Raw genomic sequence first — 18045 nt, 5'->3', positions numbered from 1 at the left:
TCGTTGACATTTAATAACTTTAAACCTTACTTTGGTTGACAATCAATGCATGAATACATTTCGTTTATGCTGGCGCTAATGTCTGTATATTATTTAGCTGTAATCTCATTAGTACTAGCCTACTTGAGTTTCACCATCAGCTAGGTCCATAGACACCCAGTGTCAAGCTGTCATCAAACATGACGTGTCTCCATGGCAACTCACCCCATAATAGCCTAAAACTCAAGGGGCTATGTTAATGTCATGGTAACATCAGCACTCCACATGCAGTGACCTGATGAAGCTTACTGCAGAGTTCAAGTCTACTACACTCTAATATAAAGCATGTTATACAGAACCATTTGTAGCAATAAAATGGGAAAATCCTTATGTTCCTGATAGACAGCTAAAGCATATAAAATGTTGTTTGGTTAAGTGGTTCTTTCAAACCTTACAAACCTGAAGATGGACTTTTTTTGGAGGGGTACTTCTGTTTGCAAAATGTTTCTAATGTGGGCCTTGAATTAATGTTGCGGACCATACAACCTTAAAAACCTGTCTACACTATGTAGATGAAGGCCTCCCATCAGTCAGTTCTGTAAAAATTGCACAGAAAAGTTTGTACGTTTGTGCATTTGTTTGATCTTTCTGCTTTGGGTTGGGTGGGATAACCCTGGAGTGTTTTACAAAGTATTAAGTTATTTGAAATTCCTCCACCAGACCTGCATAATTATCAACATGGCGGCTGACCAGTGCCTTTCAGAGAAAGGTGCCTCTCTGACCCCAAACCATAATCTGCTGACCCTATGTGACCTCTGACCTGCGTGTGGCCACAATGGGCTGTGGCACTTCCATCTCAACAGAGAGCCAGAAGAAGCCAGGGCCAGGTGAGGGGATGACACTCGGATTGGAGACTTAAATCTGGGAAACACAGTGTCCCAATACATTTACATTACATTTACATTTAGTAGACGCTCTTATCCAGAGCGACTTACAGTAAGTACAGTTGGGAGTCAGTTGGCTGAGCGGTGAGGGAGTCGGGCTAGTAATCCGAAGGTTGCCAGTTCGATTCCCGGTCATGCCAACTGACGTTGTGTCCTTGGGCAAGGCACTTCACCCTACTTGCCTCGGGGGAATGTCCCTGTACTTACTGTAAGTCGCTCTGGATAAGAGCGTCTGCTAAATGACTAAATGTAAATGTAAAATGTAAAGTACAGGGACATTCCCCCTGAGGCAAGTAGGGTGAAGTGCCTTGCCCAAGGACACAACATCATTTTGCACGGCCAGGAATCGAACCAGCAACCTTCTGATTACTAGCCCAATTCCCTAACCGCTCAGCCACCTGACCCCCATGATACTGTTAGTTCCTGATCCCCAGGTGCACTTAATATGCACTTTTTCATGTTCAATATCGCTTTGGCCTCCAGCTGCTGCTAAATGAACACATGAATGTAAATGTATTCATTTAGCAGCTTGATTAGCTCTGATAGTAGCTCTGATTCAGCTCGGATTCAAATGCACTTCAACCGACATGCAGTATTATTTGATTCAATGTAAATTAGCTACACGTTTCTTCAACCATTATTGTCCATCCAGGAACAAGTCTTGTGTCCTTTTATTCCATAATATTTAATATTTGCAGGATGTTTAGCAGGGGTACTTTTTCCCTGTCTTTTAATTCTGTCGTCTCAGGTTCCTGCCAAATATCTGCTAGGGAGTTTTTTTAATGTTCTTTCTCTTCTCCTCCCCTGTGTCTTGTTAAGTTTCCCTCACTCTCTCCACCTAAGTTCATTTAATTTAATTACTCCTTCCCTCCTCCTTCCTTATCTCCCAGCAGGAATTGCCAAGAGCCCCAGTCCTGCACTAAGTAAGAGACTTCCTCTCAACAACATCGCTCTGTTCCAATTGGTCAATGTTCCTGTCACTCACCCCCGTCTATATGTCCCATTGGTCAGTGTTCTCCATCTGGTACCCCTGACCTTCTGTGCCATTGGTCAGCGTCCCCATCTTTCCCCTGATTGCTTATTGGTCAATCAGGAAGTGTCATGCGAACCCAGTGCAGAAAGAACAGCAGAACACTGACAGTGTGGTCTGGCTGGTCTGGAGTCCCATCATGCCCCTCTCTCTCTCCTGTTCTCTTAGCCATGAAGGCAGCCATCTTGATCCAGCGCTGGTACCGACGTTACATTGCTCGTCTGGAGATGAGGCGGCGCTATACCTGGAACATCTTCCAGTCCATAGAGTACGCAGGAGAGCAGGACCAGCTACAGGTATACCTGTCTCACCTCTGTAACCAGCTACAGGTAGACCTGTCTCATCTCTCTAACTAGCTACAGGTATACCTGTCTCACCTCTCTAACCAGCTACAGGTAGACCTGTCTCACAACTCTAACCAGCTACAGGTAGACCTGTCTCACCTCTCTAACCAGCTACAGGTAGACCTGTCTCACAACTCTAACCAGCTACAGGTAGACCTGTCTCACAACTCTAACCAGCTACAGGTAGACCTGTCTCAACTCTCTAACCAGCCACAGGTAGACCTGTCTCACAACTCTAACCAGCTACAGGTAGACCTGTCTCACAACTCTAACCAGCTACAGGTAGACCTGTCTCACCTCTCTAACCAGCTACAGGTAGACCTGTCTCACAACTCTAACCAGCTACAGGTAGACCTGTCTCAACTCTCTAACCAGCCACAGGTAGACCTGTCTCACAACTCTAACCAGCTACAGGTAGACCTGTCTCACAACTCTAACCAGCTACAGGTAGACCTGTCTCACCTCTCTAACCAGCTACAGGTAGACCTGTCTCACAACTCTAACCAGCCACAGGTAAACCTGTCTCACAACTCTAACCACCCACAGGTAGACCTGTCTCACAACTTTAACTTCTACAGGTAGAACTAGACCTCACATTCATAAACAGCTACAGAACCAAGCAAGACTCAGCCCTAATCCTGGAGACCAACCACAAGTCATACCAGTCCAAATGAATCAATGTCTTTGTTTGTTTCTCACCTCTTCCCTTCTGCCCCTCTTTCAGCTCTCCAGCTTCTTCAGCTTCATGCTGGACAACTTCACCCAGCTGAACGCCAACGGTCCAGGTACGGAAGGATGACCTCTCCTCCTCCTCCTCCTCCTCCTCCTCCGCCCCGTCCTCCTCCTCCGCCCCGTCCTCCACCCTCCTCCTCTTTTACCCTCGTCTTTCCATACCCTCCTATCGCATCTCCTTCCTCCTCTTCATAACATCCCCTCTCGTTCTCCTCTTCCTCCTGCTACTCCTGTGCCTCTTTTCAGCCCCTTTCCTTCCCATCCGCCTCACTACTAGATGTTAGCTACATCCCACCCCTGCATTGATCCACAGAGGCCGTGTGGCGATGCTGTGTTGCTTAGCAACTAGTCCGACAGAGGAATCCCGCTGGTGAGCGGCCGGTCTGACGGACGCAGCTGTGGGTCCCCTGCTCTGCTCCGAAGGGATGCTACATCATGCTTCTAATATAAACCAAACTACCAACTAAGCATGAAAAACGCCATCACCCACTGTCTGTGTGTGGGGCGAGGGCGACTTTGGTGTGCATACGTGTGTGTGTCTGTGTGTCATTGTCTACTTTGCTTGTGTTTTGTGTGCATGCACATCCGTGTTGGGTTCCAGACCTGATCTCCCACCTGCTGGGTCCCGTGGCGGACCCATGGTACCAGAGAGAACGGCAGAGCAGCTACGAGCAGATGACTGTTCCGGAATCCTACATCGGGCCCCACCTCTCCTTCCCCCTCAGGGTGGAACACACCAACGCTCTGCTCAGCGCCTTCAAGGACCAGCAGGTGCTGTCCTACAACCTTGACCCTGGGTCCTAGCTCCTACCCTCTTTCTGACATATCTCTCCTCTCCACTCAGATCCTCCACGCCAGGTATGTTCTACAGCTACTTCATGAAACCAGGAAGTTCCTGAAGCAGATGCCCAACATCATCCACCTGTCTACCTCCTATACCCGGGAGATAACCATCTGTGGTAACTCACACATGCGCCCACGAACACAAACACACATAATTGACGGTTCACTTTCCTGTTCCTTTTTTGTGAGAATCCAGGCTGATGTTTGTTGTCGTCTGTTGTCCTTAGGGGATCTTCACGGGAGACTAGACGACCTACTACTCATCTTCTACAAGGTAAACACAGCGGCTCCAGAACGACAAGGTTCATCACCGACGGAATTCTTGGCGTCATCCTAACAAACGCCAATGTTCCAGAACGGCCTGCCCTCGTCCGAGACGCCGTACGTGTTCAACGGAGACTTTGTGGATCGAGGGAAGAAGAGTGTGGAGGTGCTGGTCCTCCTGTTCTCCTACATGCTCCTCTACCCCGACCACATGCACCTGAACCGGGGCAACCACGAGGACCACATCATGAACCTGCGGTCAGTGGGGGGAGGGAACCCGGGTCGCTTCTTTTCCTCAGGGATCTGCCGTTAGACCCAACACACGAGTGCATCCGTTCACATCCTGACTGGCCTGTGTAATCTCTCGCGTGACCTACGTGTGACCTCTGCTTGATCTTTGTGTAATCTCTTTGTGATCTTTGTGTGTGATATGTGTGATCTCTTCCAGATATGGGTTCACTAAGGAGGTCATGCAGAAGTACAAGGTAAACTGATCATTATGAATTGTCTGTGTCTCTACCCCATTACATGTCCACTTAAATCAGTTCATTGAACTGTTGATTACATCTGTGCATTATCATTATACATTAAATCAACTTTTGATGTATATAACTGTATATACTGTTTATATGTATAGAACTATGTTGTTATAGTTGTCTTAGATAATCTTATTGTTATCTTAATTGGCCTAATCTTAAAATTTTTTAGGGTCAGTTACATTCTCCACACCCCCCAAGGGAGCATTGGAGCAGAGAGCTTTTTCTTTTTCATTTCGTGTTTGAATGTTTCCATTGTAGTGTTATCCTCCTCTAGTGGTGGTAAGTTGTTACTACAGGATCTTATTCGGAACAGCACAGAGTTTAATGTGTGTGTGTGTGTGTGTGTGTGTGCCGTGCAGAGCCACGGCTCAGAGATCCTGCAGCTGCTCCAGGATATCTTTAGCCTGCTGCCCATCGCCACGGTGATAGACAACAAGGTTCTGATCGTGCACGGTGGGATATCGGACACGACTGACCTGGACTTCCTCAGAACCATTGAGAGACACAAGGTCAGACGGACGGATGGAGGGACAGACATACGGACGGATGAATAGACGATTGGTGGACGAGTGGCATCGTCTATGTCCAATCATCTTCTCTTGTCTTCTCTTGTTTCCTCTCCCCCAGGTCAAATCAGCGCTCAGGCTTCCCAGACGTAGTCTGGACCAACTGGACGTGAGCCAGGGAAGCAGACGGGCCAGCAGGCATCCAGGCCTGCAGGCAGGCAGGCAGGCAGGCCTGCAGGCAGGCAGCCCGCGGTCACACAGTCGCCGGGGCCACAGCAGGAGCCCTTCCCAAGGGTCAGAGAGCCAATCAGAGAAGGACACACACACACACACGTTTTGACTCTGCTATTGACCCCTTCTCATTTCCCTTTCTTCTTTTCTTCTCTCTTCTCTTTTCCCGCCCTCCCTCCAATCTCTCTCCCTCCCCTCTCTTTCCACCCCCTCTCCCTCCCGTCTCTCTCCTTCCCCTCCCTCTCCTCTCTCTCCACCACCTCTCCCTCCCCTCTCTCTCCTTCCCCTCCCTCTCCTCTCTCTCCGCCCGCTCTCTCTTTTCTCCACGTGCTCCTCCTTCTTTCCCTCCTCTCTCGCTCTCGCTCTCTCTCGTTTCTCCTCACCCCCTTGCTGTCTCCACAGCAAGAGACGCTGTCGCCTGACCAGACAAGGAAGTGCCTCCTCGTCCTCCTCCTCTTCCTCGTCCTCCCTCTGCGCTCCGCTGAGCCCTGACCGCCCCTTGCCCCGCCCCAGCCCCTCTCACGGGATCGCCAGCCCCTCCGGGTCACTCCAGGTGCCCTTCCTGGACTCCCTCGTCGCCCTCACCCCTCCAGAGCCCCCCCGGGAGGAGCTGGAGTGGAAGCAGGTAGGAGGAGGGCGCCACCAGAGTAGCACGGCACCACACTTCCCCCAATCCGCCGGAAGTGCCTCCGCCAGTTTGATTAAACTCTCCTTTCCTCTATCATGGTTCAGTTGTTATGCAGACTTAAAGGATACAGTAGTAAGATCATTCCAAGTGTATTCATGCATGGGGAGGTTTCACAGCAATGGTGTGATCGGTTGTCTGTCCAATGACAGATCCTACCCAAGCTTATAGGAAAGACAAAGAACCTCACATAAACGACTTAACAAGGAGGTCAGTTTTCGTTACAAATATGCTGAGTAATACCTACCAACAGGTTCCAATTAATCTCCATCAAGGCTGCATTCCTGCAGGGAAGTGAGTTCAGAAGTCTCAAACCCTGAACCTAACAAAGCCGATAAGGCCAATACATTCACATGCACATAGTCTTGAAGTTACCTTCCCCTCCCCTCCTCTCCTCCCCTCTTCTCCTCCTCTCCCCCCCCCTCCCCTCTTGTCCTCCTCTCCCCTCCCCCCTCTTGTCTCCTCCCCCCTCCCCTCCTCCCCTCTTCTCCTCCTCTCCCCTCCCCCCTCCCCTCCTCTCCTCCCCTCTTCTCCTCCTCTCTCCTCCCCCCTCCCCTCCCCTCCTCCCCCTCCCCTCCTCTCTCCCCCTCTCCTCTCCCCTCCTCTCCTCCCCTCTTCTCCTCCTCTCCCCCCCCCTCCCCTCTTGTCCTCCTCTCCCCTCCCCCCTCTTGTCTCCTCCCCCCCTCCCCTCCTCCCCTCTTCTCCTCCTCTCCTCTCCCCTCCCCCCTCCCCTCCTCTCCTCCCCTCTTCTCCTCCTCTCTCCTCCCCCCTCCCCTCCCCTCCTCCCCCTCCCCTCCTCTCTCCCCCTCTCCTCTCCCCTCCTCTCCTCCCCTCTTCTCCTCCTCTCTCCTCCCCCCTCCCCTACTCCCCTCCTCTCCTCCCCTCTTCTCCTCCTCTCCCCTCCCCCCCTCCTCTCCCCCCTCCTCCCCTCTCCCCCTCCCCTCCTCTCTCCCCCTCTCCTCTCCTCTCCTCTCCTCCCCCCTCCTCTCCTCCCCTCCTCTCCTCCCCTCCCCCCCTCCTCTCCCCTCTCCTCCCCACCTCCCCTCTCCCCCTCCCCCCCTCCCCTCCTCTCTCCCCCTCTCCTCTCCAGGTGGTGGACGTGCTGTGGAGTGACCCCAAGCCCCAGGAGGGGTGCAGTCCCAACACCTTCAGGGGAGGCGGCTGCTACTTTGGGCCGGACGTGACCCAGCGCCTGCTGGACAGACACGGCCTGACTCTGCTCATACGCTCCCACGAGTGTAAGCAGGAGGGCTACGAACTGTGTCACCACGGACAGGTACACACACACACACACACACAGACTGGCAGAAGCACACAAATACATGTACGCGACATTGATGTGTACAAACACAGGCACACACCCACACGCTACTCCCATCCAATGAGCCGAGCTCGTGTGTCCATCCATGTGTACGTGTGTGTGGCTGGCCGTGTTTGGTGTGTGTGTGTCAGGTGATCACCATCTTCTCAGCGTCTAACTACTATGAGGAGGGCAGTAACCGTGGTGCCTACATTAAGCTGGGCTCAGAGCTGGTGCCGCGCTTCTACCAGTACCAGGTCAGCCGATCCACCCGGAAACTCACGCTCACACAGAGGTCAGTGTGTGTGTGTGTGTGTGTGTGTAGTGAGTCTGAGGGGAGGGGTCTGTGTGTATAAACTGTAGAAAGTTTGTAAAAGATTAATTTAAGTGTGTGTGTGGGGTTAAGCTCTGAAGGCTAAGTGTGTGTGTGTGTGTGTGCAGGGTGAGTGTAGCAGAAGGGTCAGCTCTGAAGGCTCTGCAGGAGAAGCTGTTTACTCATCGGTCAGAGCTCATGACTGGGTTTCAGCAGTATGACCTGAACAACACTGGTAAGAGCTCTTTCTTTCTCTATCTTTTCTCTCTCTTTGTCTTTCTCTCTTCTCTCTATCGACCTTTTCTACGTCGATCTTCTCTCTCACTGTTCTTGATATCTTGTCAAACAACAGTTGTGTGTCTGTGTGTGTGTTTTCCTCCAGGCTGCATCTCCATCAGCGAGTGGGCCCAGGTGGTGGAGGCTGTCCTGAGGCTGGACCTCCCCTGGAGGACCCTGCGCCCACGCCTGGCCCGCCTGGCACCAGATGGCAGCGTGGAGTACCAGTCCTGCTTCCAGGACATGGACCTGGGCCAGCCACTACCCAGGGTCAGAACACAGAATGGAGAAAATAGGATATACTAGAACGTAGAATGTACTAGAATGTAGGACATGTACTAGATTGGGGTCTCCAATCCTGTTCCTGGAGAGCTAACCTGCATGTTGGTGTTTGCTTGAGGCACACTTCTTGGACCTGATTCAACACTAGTTACCTGATAAACCATCTGATTATTAGACTCAGGTGTGCTAGATTAGGGTGCTAACCCACCCTGGTCCTTTCCTAACCTGAGCTGTGGTCTCCATCGCCCTAGGTGACCCCCGGCCTGGCAGAGACCCTGTACAGATACAGGACCGACCTGGAGATCATCTTCAACATCATAGACAAGGATCAGTCAGGTGTGTCACACCAGGAAAAGCATGATGGACAAGAGCCACCCCACTTTGAGAAATTGTTCTGGACTAACCTGCTTTGAGAAATTGTTCTGGACTAACCTGCTTTGAGAAATTGTTCTATCTACTAGCCCGCTCTAAGAAATCCTAACCCTTCTCATCCTGCCCACTTTCCTCTCCTTTGAGCTCCTGTCCAATCCTCTCTTCTCCTCTCTTCTCCTCTCTTCTCCTCTCTTCTCCTCTCTTATCCTCTCTTCTCTCCTCTCCTCCTCTCTCCTCCTCTCTTCTCTTCTCTTCTCCTCTAATCTCCTCCTCTCTCCTCTCCTCCTCTCTTCTCCTTTCTTCTCCTCTAATCTCCTCCTCTCTTCTCCTCTCCTCCTCTCTTCTCTCCTCTCCTCCTCTGCAGGTCTAATCTCCATCGAGGAGTTCCGTCAAACCTGGCGCCTGTTCAGCGCCCACCTGGGCGTTGCCGTGGACAACACGGCCATCGATGAGCTGGCGAGGAGCATCGACTTCAACAAAGATGGCAGCATTGACTTCAACGAGTTCCTGGAGGCTTTCAGGGTGGTGCACAAGTAGCAGAGCTGAGAGGGATGGAGGGATGGAGCTCCACGGATCCACCTGTGAGGTCCTGACTGGACAAGACTGTTGCCTCAGGGACACACACATTCTCTGTAAACCCTCATGTAAACACCAACAGGATGTCTCATAAACCGGAGGGTGTCTGGAAAGATATTCTGGAGAGTTCTGTACCTTTCGGGAGCATTTGGGGAAACCTGAGGATTCCGGCGTATTCTACAGCCACGTGCTGGGGGTGCCTAGGTCGTTAGCAGTTAGCCTCTTTATTGTTTTCATACCTGTGTGCATGTCTGCGTGTGTGCATGCACACTCGCCCATGCTCATCAGCTGGTCTGTATCTCATTGTACTGCAGTATAACATCAATGAAATGCCTTTTCAACTTTGTATGTGTGTGTGTGTGTGTGTGTGTAAAGAGTGTCTGCGCGTGCAAGCCTGTGCGTGCATGTGTGTGTGTGTCCTAACCACTGTTATTAGGGAGTGTGAAACATCATAAAACCGGTCTTCTGACAACCAGACCAAATGTCAGGGTCTGGATTCAAAACACACACACACACACACCTGACCAGGTACCAGGCAGGCACATAAAGTAGACTGGAAGGAAGGAGAAGATTTATTTGAGCAGATTTGCTTGAGTCTGTTAAAGCTATAACTGCCTCCTAAGTCTTTTCTGTGCCCATCTTGTGCTACGGTACATGGGGGAGTGTGTGTGTGTGTTTCAGTGACGTAAACGCCTCCTCTAGCCCTTCCCTACCTTCACTCCTTCTGTCCTCCTTTACTCCAACCCTCCTCTTTCCTCCTCTCCAACTCCTCCTTCACTCCTCCTTCACTTCTCCGACACCCCTGCCCCCACTCCTCCCACACTCCTCCTCCAGCAGTCTCCTCCCATCTGCCCCTCCCACAGCCCCTCCCAAATAGCGTCTTCTGCCGGCAGGGCTAACGCTAGCTCCGTTCTGTCTCATCCAGCCTTCTCAGGCTCATCCAGCCTTCTCTCGCTCTCGCTCTGCTCCTCCTCTCCTATGCTCTCCTTCGGCATGGACCTCTTTTCCTCCACAGGGTCTCCTTTGGGTCTCCTGTCTCTGGTGACTCTCTTGTGGACATTCACTCTAGGTATGTTCTGTGTGCAGACACTCAGTCATGCAGACGTGTGTGCATTTTGTCTCGTGGTGGTCAGAGAAAGTAACATTTGAGTGGTTTGTTTTGATGTTTACATGTCTCGGCTTATGTGCATTATGTGTGTGTGTGTGTGTCTCCAGGCTGTGGTCAGGACTGTGGAGGCCTCAGACACCTAGAAAATGGACGGACGTTCTTCCGGTACGGAGGTCTGTATGTGACGTATCGCTGCGATCGTGGCTTTAAGCTCCATGGTTACCACACCAACAGCTGTGTGTCTGGACACTGGAGCAGGGAGCCCCCTGTGTGTGTCGGTGAGTTCTTTGTGTGTGTGTGTGTGTGTGTGTGTGTGTGGGAGTGTGTCTGTCTGGGATTTGTGTCTGTCACAATAGATACACTGAACATATACTGTGTGTAGTAGTTGAAGTTATGCTGCCCCCCCACCCCTCACAGCCTCAGGTTGCCCCCACCCTGGCCCTCTCCTTCACGGGCTCTTCAGTGTCATTGAGAGAGGATCCTGGGTCATCTTTAGCTGTAACCTTGGTTACCGTCTCCACGGTCCCTCCCTGCTGTACTGTAAGGGGAGGAGCTGGAATCAAAGCAACCCCGTCTGCAAAGGTACAAACATCTTCTTTCCCTTCTGTGTGTATGTGTTTTGTGTACGTTTGTGTGTGTGTGTGTATATGTGTATCCCTCATTGCAAAATGATATCCTAGAATCTATGCCTCTTGTTTACACAACAGTCACCTATCTTCTGTCTTTAAAAGAAAGGATTTACAGTTTTACATTTGTTATTTAATTTTATTTCTTTGTGTTTTTGTTGTTCGTTTCCTAGCGTTTGACATGATGACCACCTGGAAGCAGTCACCTGACCACAGTCCCCAGTCTGGATCCAGGATGGCTTCCAGGATGGCCCCTGGTCTCCTTGCTCCAGGTGCCCTGAAGGATCACCTGCGAACCCAGCATGACATCACCAACCCAGCCCCCAAGGAGGCTGTCCTTCACTCCCCCCAGCTGGGTCACAACCTGCCCAAACGCTTCCAGAACAAACTCCAGTGAGGTTTTCACAGAATAAAAATAAAAGTGATTTATTGTATGTTTTTTCTTTTTATTAATATGTATTTCTAAAGTAATTATGTATAGATTCTAAATCCTGTAATCCCTCTCACTTTCAGATTTAATAAGGGGTTTGGACCCAAAGTCCATCTGAAGGACATGTCTGGAGCCCTCTACAAGGCCTTAGGTGAGGAGAAGATTCGAACCCAAGACCTCTCGTCCAGTCAGAAGGAGCTGGGATCTGAGCTCAGCAGAAATAATGGGGACAGAGGGTCCAGCAAGAAGGTCTGGAATGGAACCAATGTTCTTCTGAGTGGAATGGAATACGACGAGAATCAAAAGGAGACATTGTCCTTCTCATTACCACCACCATCGTCATTACCAGCCTTACACTCTTTATCCCTACCATCACCAGCATCACCACCATCATCATCATCATCACCACCAACATCATCACCAACATCATCATCACCATCATCATTATCACCATCGTCATTATCACCATTGTCACCAACATCATCATTACCACCATCATCATCACCATCATCACCACCAACATCATCACCACCAACATCATCACCACCATCATCATCATCATCATCACCACCATCATCATCACCAGCAGCATCATCATCATCACCAGCATCATCATCATCATCACCATCATCACCATCATCTTCACCATCATCATCACCACCACCATCATCACCAGCATCATCATCACCAGCATCATTATCACCATCACCACCACCATCATCATCCTCATCACCAGCATCATTGCCACCATCATCACCATCATCACCAGCATCATCACCATCATCATCCTCATCATCACCACCATCACACTCTTTAGCACTACTGTCATCATCATCATCTTCTGCAACACCATCATCTCTACCAGTATCACCCACATCAGCTCCATCATCATCATCACCAGTTTCATCATCAACAGCATCACTGTCCAACTCGCCCTCTCATACAGCTGTAGAACAGAGAGTCGGGGGAAGGATCAAATGGACCCCCTCTGAGCCCAGCACTTCTCCCCCTCCCTCTCCCAAATCTTCTTTCCCTCCCTTCCCCTCCGTTCCATCTCCCTCTCCCAACATCCCCTCCTCTTCTCTCTTCTCCTCTCCATCTCCTCAGACCCCCACCTCCTCCAATCAGGGACAGGCTCCCACACTGACCAATGAGACTGTCCCCCTTTCTGCTGTCCCTGCCCTTGCTCCGCCCACCTCCCAAGTCATGCTCCCCACCTCAACAGAACACCACCTGCCAAACCTCCCCAATGGTCCGCCCAGGCGGACGGCCTCTCACAGGCAACCCATCTGCCCCTATCCCCCTGTGCCCAACCACGGAACCTTCTACTTCCGCAACGTGGCTCATCCCAGACCAGGGGAGTACAGGCACTACGTCCAGTACGCCTGCTACCCTGGTTACACCCTGGCCCACGGGGATGTACACAGCTACTGCCAGCAGGGGGCGAAGTGGAGCGGAGTTACTCCTGTCTGTCTGGGTGAGGAACTGTGGGTTTATATCTCTGTTTTGTTTCTCTCTTCTTTCTCTCTCTCTCTCTCTCTCTGTCTCTCTCCTTTTCTCTGTCTCTCTGAGTACCCTCTGCCCTTCGTTCTCCTCTTCTTCACTGTCCCTCCACCACTCCATCTCAGTCTCCCCCTCTCTCTCCTGCTCTCCCCTGTTCCCAGGGTGTGACTCCCCCCATGGTTTGGACCCTGTACCTGCTGTAGTGAAGAGGGGTTTAATGGGGACAACAGTGTGTCTGTTTTTTTCATCATCTACCCCTGTGAGGTTAGAGCAGAGAGGACTGGGTAACACATCATCTCTCCCTCCCAACATACACCTCAGTGTAGATCATGAATAATAGTACAAGTATAGTAGTTCATACAGGATCTAAGAATGAAGCTGTGCTGATATTAAGGGTTGTTTTCAGCCGTATCCCAGTGGCATCACATTCGTATACATCATGATACGCAGTTTCCATTTTATAATATGGGTTTTCCAGGACTACATATTTTCTGGTTATCTATTTTGGAGGCTTTCTCTGTAATTCAAGGGGAGCCAATTGACCACTCCCCTCATATTGCATTATTTGGTGTTGCTCTGCTGGTTGGTTCCTCTTTTAGCCAGGCAACTACTACTGTTCAAGTAGAAAAACTCTTCCAACCACTAATTCTGGTGATTTTAGAATATGACTCGTTTCTTGGTGTAGGTCTGAAGGGTGGGTGGTCAGGGCAGGTTTAGGTTTGTAGTACAGTTTGTACTTTGTATACTGTGAATCTTTCATTAAAAGACTGTTATTAAACTGACCCCTGACCCTACATGTGTCCCTCTCTCCCCAGCAGTGACCCCCTGCCTGATGAACAACGGCGGCTGTTCCCAGCTGTGTTCGTCCCACCCCCTGTTCCAGCGCCAGGCTCAGTGTCTCTGCAGGCCAGGCTTCACTTTGCTGGAGGACCAGCGAACCTGCAGAGGTCAGAGGTCACGGACCCTATGGTTAAACCTAACCCAGATCCCAGCCCTTGTCCCAACCCTGGCCGTAGCCCTGACTTGAGCCCTGCTCCTAATCCGAGCCGGGTCACAGATGGAGCACCCTACCTCCCTAACCCCCGTCCCTCTAGACCTTCCAGCTCCCTCACGTTCAAGACCCTCACTTTCCTTGCTCCTTGCTAACAATCCTCACAGTCAATTACGTCTTCTCAGCTTTCACTCCCCCCTCCCCCCTCCAACCTCAGGCTCCAACCCCCAGGTCGTAACATTCCTGTCCTGTAACATCTTCCATGTAGCTGATCACAGACCACTCAGCGACACCAGTCCTCCATGCCCTTTAGTAGAGGGTGGAAAGTAGACATAGTTAATACTAGGGGTACTTGTGGTCCAGGCAGCCTATCATTAGCGTCAGCTCAGTCAACCAGCCTGCAGCAGCAGTATAACTCATATGGCTGTTCTCTGACCCTGGACAGACAGATGAGATCCAGCTCCGACTTCTGAGGAAACATTAAACAGACAACTTCAACTTAGGTACTGGGCTTTAAAAGAGGGAAAAACTACAACCAGGAGGAATCGTTTCATTTCATTTTGTTTCGATCAAAAAAGGAGGTATGTAGATGCAAGGGTGCCGCTAGGGTTTCTGGACCCCAAATCACACAGGGGAGTATGGCAGTCTGACCTTGACCAGGGCTGTTAGAATCGTCCTAATCCCCCCCCCCCCCCCCCTGTTAGGGCGCCCGTGGGTAGACGAGACAAGCTCAGGTTTGAGAAGCAGTGAGGTGAGAAACATCACACGACAGATAAATAAACATGGGCCAGCTCTTCAGGAGTCTCTGCAGGAAGTCTGGTCTTTCGGCAGGAAGAACGCCCTGCTCTCTAGGGTGGCATCAACACAGACAGCTTCTAGCTACATCCTGAGAGGTTTTCCACCCATTAGAGCTCCCTCTACAAAACAGATGTTTTCTGACTGTCAGCCCTCCTCTGTCTCCCCTTAAGGAAGGAGGAGGGGAGGAAGGAAGGAAGGAAGGAGAGGAGGGGAAGGGAGGAGAATGAATCTGCTCCTTTCATTTCCAGGCTTGGCTGAAAAGTTTGACTATACTGCTTATTTGTGTGTGCGCGTGTGTGTGTTTGTATGTGTGTGTGCAGATATAAATGAGTGTGAGGAGAGCCCGCGGCGGTGCCAACAGGTGTGTGTCAACACCCTGGGTTCCTCCAGGTGCAGCTGCTCTCCTGGGTTCCAGCTGGCCGCAGATGGGACCTCCTGTATAGGTCAAGTCCTCCTCTCCTCCCCTCCTCCTCTCCCGCCATCCTCCTCTCTCAGCCCACCCCTCCTCCTCCTCCTTCAAGTTCTCCCTCTATGCCACCATCCTTCTCTCTCTCTCTCTCTCTCTCTCTCAGGGGTTCTCTCTTTCCCTCCATCTTCCTCCTCTCTTCCTTTCTTAGATTCCCCCCCCCACCCCCGCTCTACCCTCCTCCTCTCCAGGCTCTGGGGACAGACGTTTCAATCATCCAGTCATGCTCTCCTTCTCTCTCCAGATGTGGACGAATGTTTGCTTCCTGTGGGCGTGACCAGCTGTGTGTTTGGCTGTGCGAACATGCCGGGAAGCTTTCTCTGCCGGTGTCCACCTGGGTACACAATGAATGCGACACAACCACACTGCCAAGGTCAGGAAATCCATGAATTGACGGAATGACTGACTGACTGTGGGCGTATTGATTGGCTGGCAGACTGGTGATTGACATATGCGTCTCCAGACCTGGACGAGTGCTCGGACCCTCCGGGAGGCGGGCCGTGTGCGGGGCGGTGCCACAACTCCCCCGGGTCCTACCACTGCTCCTGCCCCCATGGGCACGCCCTGGCGGGGGACGGGCATGGCTGCGTCGCCCGGTGCCCACCAGGGTTCCGCTCACACACCTCTACCCCAACGCCACCAAACGGGAGGAAGGACGAGTGTGTAGGTAGGACCGACCGAGGTTTGCCTCCATCGCAACCGTTGACAAGGATCATGGTTGTCCCAATTTATCATCATCATGACCAAAACCATTTCGATTTTTATCCCCGGTGTTAAGACACTGATCCTAATTTGACTGAAATGACCAGTCATTACTTATACGCCGACACGTTTGACCAAAGGTTATTTAGTGCACATGGACACCTAAGAGGATTGATGCTCTCGTCCCGTTTCTCTCCCTCTCTCCGTCAGACATAGACGAGTGTGTGGAGGTGATGGAGGGGCGGAGAGGCGGGTGTGAGTGGAGGTGTGTGAACCTGCCTGGGTCCCATCACTGTATCTGCCCGAGAGGATACACACTGCACGCACTCCACTGCAGGGGTGAGCAGCAGCTTTGATGACACACTCATAAACACGCTCCTTCTCTCTCTCGCTCTCTCTCTCTCCCACACACACACACACAATAGCGTTCATTCACTCATGTCACAGTAAATCAGCGTTGGTGAACAAGATCTCGTGTATGCGACAAAGGGAGACACTCATCCACTTTCTACAACCTTCGTCTCTCCCCCCTCCTCCTCCTCCTCCTCCTCCTCCTCACAGATGTCGACGAGTGTGCTCGTAACAACGGGGGCTGCTCTCACCTGTGTGTGAACCATCGGGGGGGCCACAGGTGCGCCTGCCCCCCTTCACATCGCCTCTCCCCCTTCAGCAACAAGAAGTGCCTACCCGGGAACACACAGTCCTAACGCATGTGCGGTTGTGTTTGTGTGTGTAGTGTCTGTCAAGGACAACTCGGGACTCTTCATTAGTGTGGTAGTATGAATTAAGTATTCCCTTTTAATGAGCAATACTGGTTAAATGTTAGAGAATATGCAAGATTATGCATAGAAGAACACACAGGTTTTCAACCCTTGAACAGTACACACCTTTAAGTGTAAAATAATCAACAGGTTTAAAACCTCCAATAATGCAGGTTTTCAACCTGAGAAAATGTCATTTTAAAACTTGAAACTGACAGGTTTTAGACCTGAAAAAATACCCAAGTTCGACCAAAGTGCAGAATGATTAATAATGAACCATCATAAAAAAGTATCATGGACAAACAAACCGGTACAGGATAAACACCTTCTTACTCATGTTCCTGATCACACTAATGGTCCATAGAATACAAGTATAACTTTCTATATATTAATATATTTAGTGTATAATAAAACAACTATTTTGTAACAAAATAAAGGTCTAAAACAGTATTGTTGCCTCCAGGTTTTCCCTTCTTATAAACCACAGGGATAAACCACTTTCTCATCTCAGAAATAGAACCTCTGTCATCAAACAGCCTCTCCTATCTCTCACAGTCATGGTACCACGTCTGAGAAACCGTTCAGGATTGTCTCTACCATGTAAATGATTGCTGTGACACTATAACATATAGAAAAACAGACAGCTACAAAGACCACTTTAACTATTAAAAACACAGATTAGGTTACTAGAAGCTCTATCATAGACTGATGTCTTCCACATCACAGGCACAATATGTAGGTGTTACAGTATAACTAACTCCAGGTGACTGAATGGCACCCAGTTAGATTAAGGAATATATTAGGAAAATGTATAAGTATATAACACTGCTGGTATTAAATTGCAATAGAATTGAACATACCATAACCAAATATACGTAGATCAATCTCACATAACATGCATGGTCTGAAAGTCATGAATACACAGACTTTAAATGCTTCTTACTGGGATGCTATAGTAAGAGTGACATGACACTTAACTAACCTGCATGCCCCAGAGATCAGCACATACACACTTGAATACATGCAGAAATGATGCAGACAGGAAACTTAAACAGGTCCAGGAATCAATGAATAAGTGCCATAAGTAGCTATGCATGTTAGATGTCTGTAGCAAACCAGACCGGAATTACATGTTAGGATTGAAGGTTAGTTATGCATCTCAGTACAGAACACACTGACACGCCTGACCTGACATTCACCATCAAATAAAAGCTAAAGTTACAGTTGCAAAGTTGAAACAGAGACGTGAGCAGAGCTGAACCAAGTCCCTTACAAAGTACAGTATGCTGTAATTCTGTCTTTCCCTCCAGCCCCTTCGCCCAATTTAAACAAACACTTGCTAGTTTTTTCCTTCCTTCCTTCCTTCCTTCCTTCCTTCCTTCCTTCCTTCCTTCCTTCCTTCCTTCCTCCCTCCCTCCCTCCCTCCCTCCCTCCCTCCCTCCCT

The 18045-nt window shown here is 50.3% G+C and overlaps 1 protein-coding gene across 1 annotated transcript; it reads left to right on the top strand.

Moving 5' to 3' along the window:
- Nucleotides 1-814: 814 nt before the first annotated feature.
- ppef1 (protein phosphatase, EF-hand calcium binding domain 1) lies at nucleotides 815-9177 on the top strand. Its single transcript, XM_067260676.1, has 18 exons — nucleotides 815-866; nucleotides 1817-1846; nucleotides 2122-2249; nucleotides 3022-3082; nucleotides 3631-3800; nucleotides 3874-3988; nucleotides 4100-4146; nucleotides 4228-4394; nucleotides 4585-4621; nucleotides 5035-5184; nucleotides 5303-5475; nucleotides 5815-6037; nucleotides 7188-7373; nucleotides 7550-7692; nucleotides 7839-7945; nucleotides 8093-8256; nucleotides 8520-8604; nucleotides 9005-9177. The coding sequence occupies exons 1-18, from the start codon at nucleotides 815-817 to the stop codon at nucleotides 9175-9177; spliced, it is 2211 nt and encodes a 736-aa protein (XP_067116777.1).
- The last annotated feature ends 8868 nt before the right edge of the window (nucleotides 9178-18045 follow it).

This window comes from Osmerus mordax, chromosome 22 (genome assembly GCF_038355195.1).
Source record: "Osmerus mordax isolate fOsmMor3 chromosome 22, fOsmMor3.pri, whole genome shotgun sequence".
Classification (NCBI taxonomy): domain Eukaryota; kingdom Metazoa; phylum Chordata; class Actinopteri; order Osmeriformes; family Osmeridae; genus Osmerus; species Osmerus mordax.
Note: the sequence above shows the minus strand (reverse complement) of the source record. Positions and strands in the feature narration are given on the sequence as shown.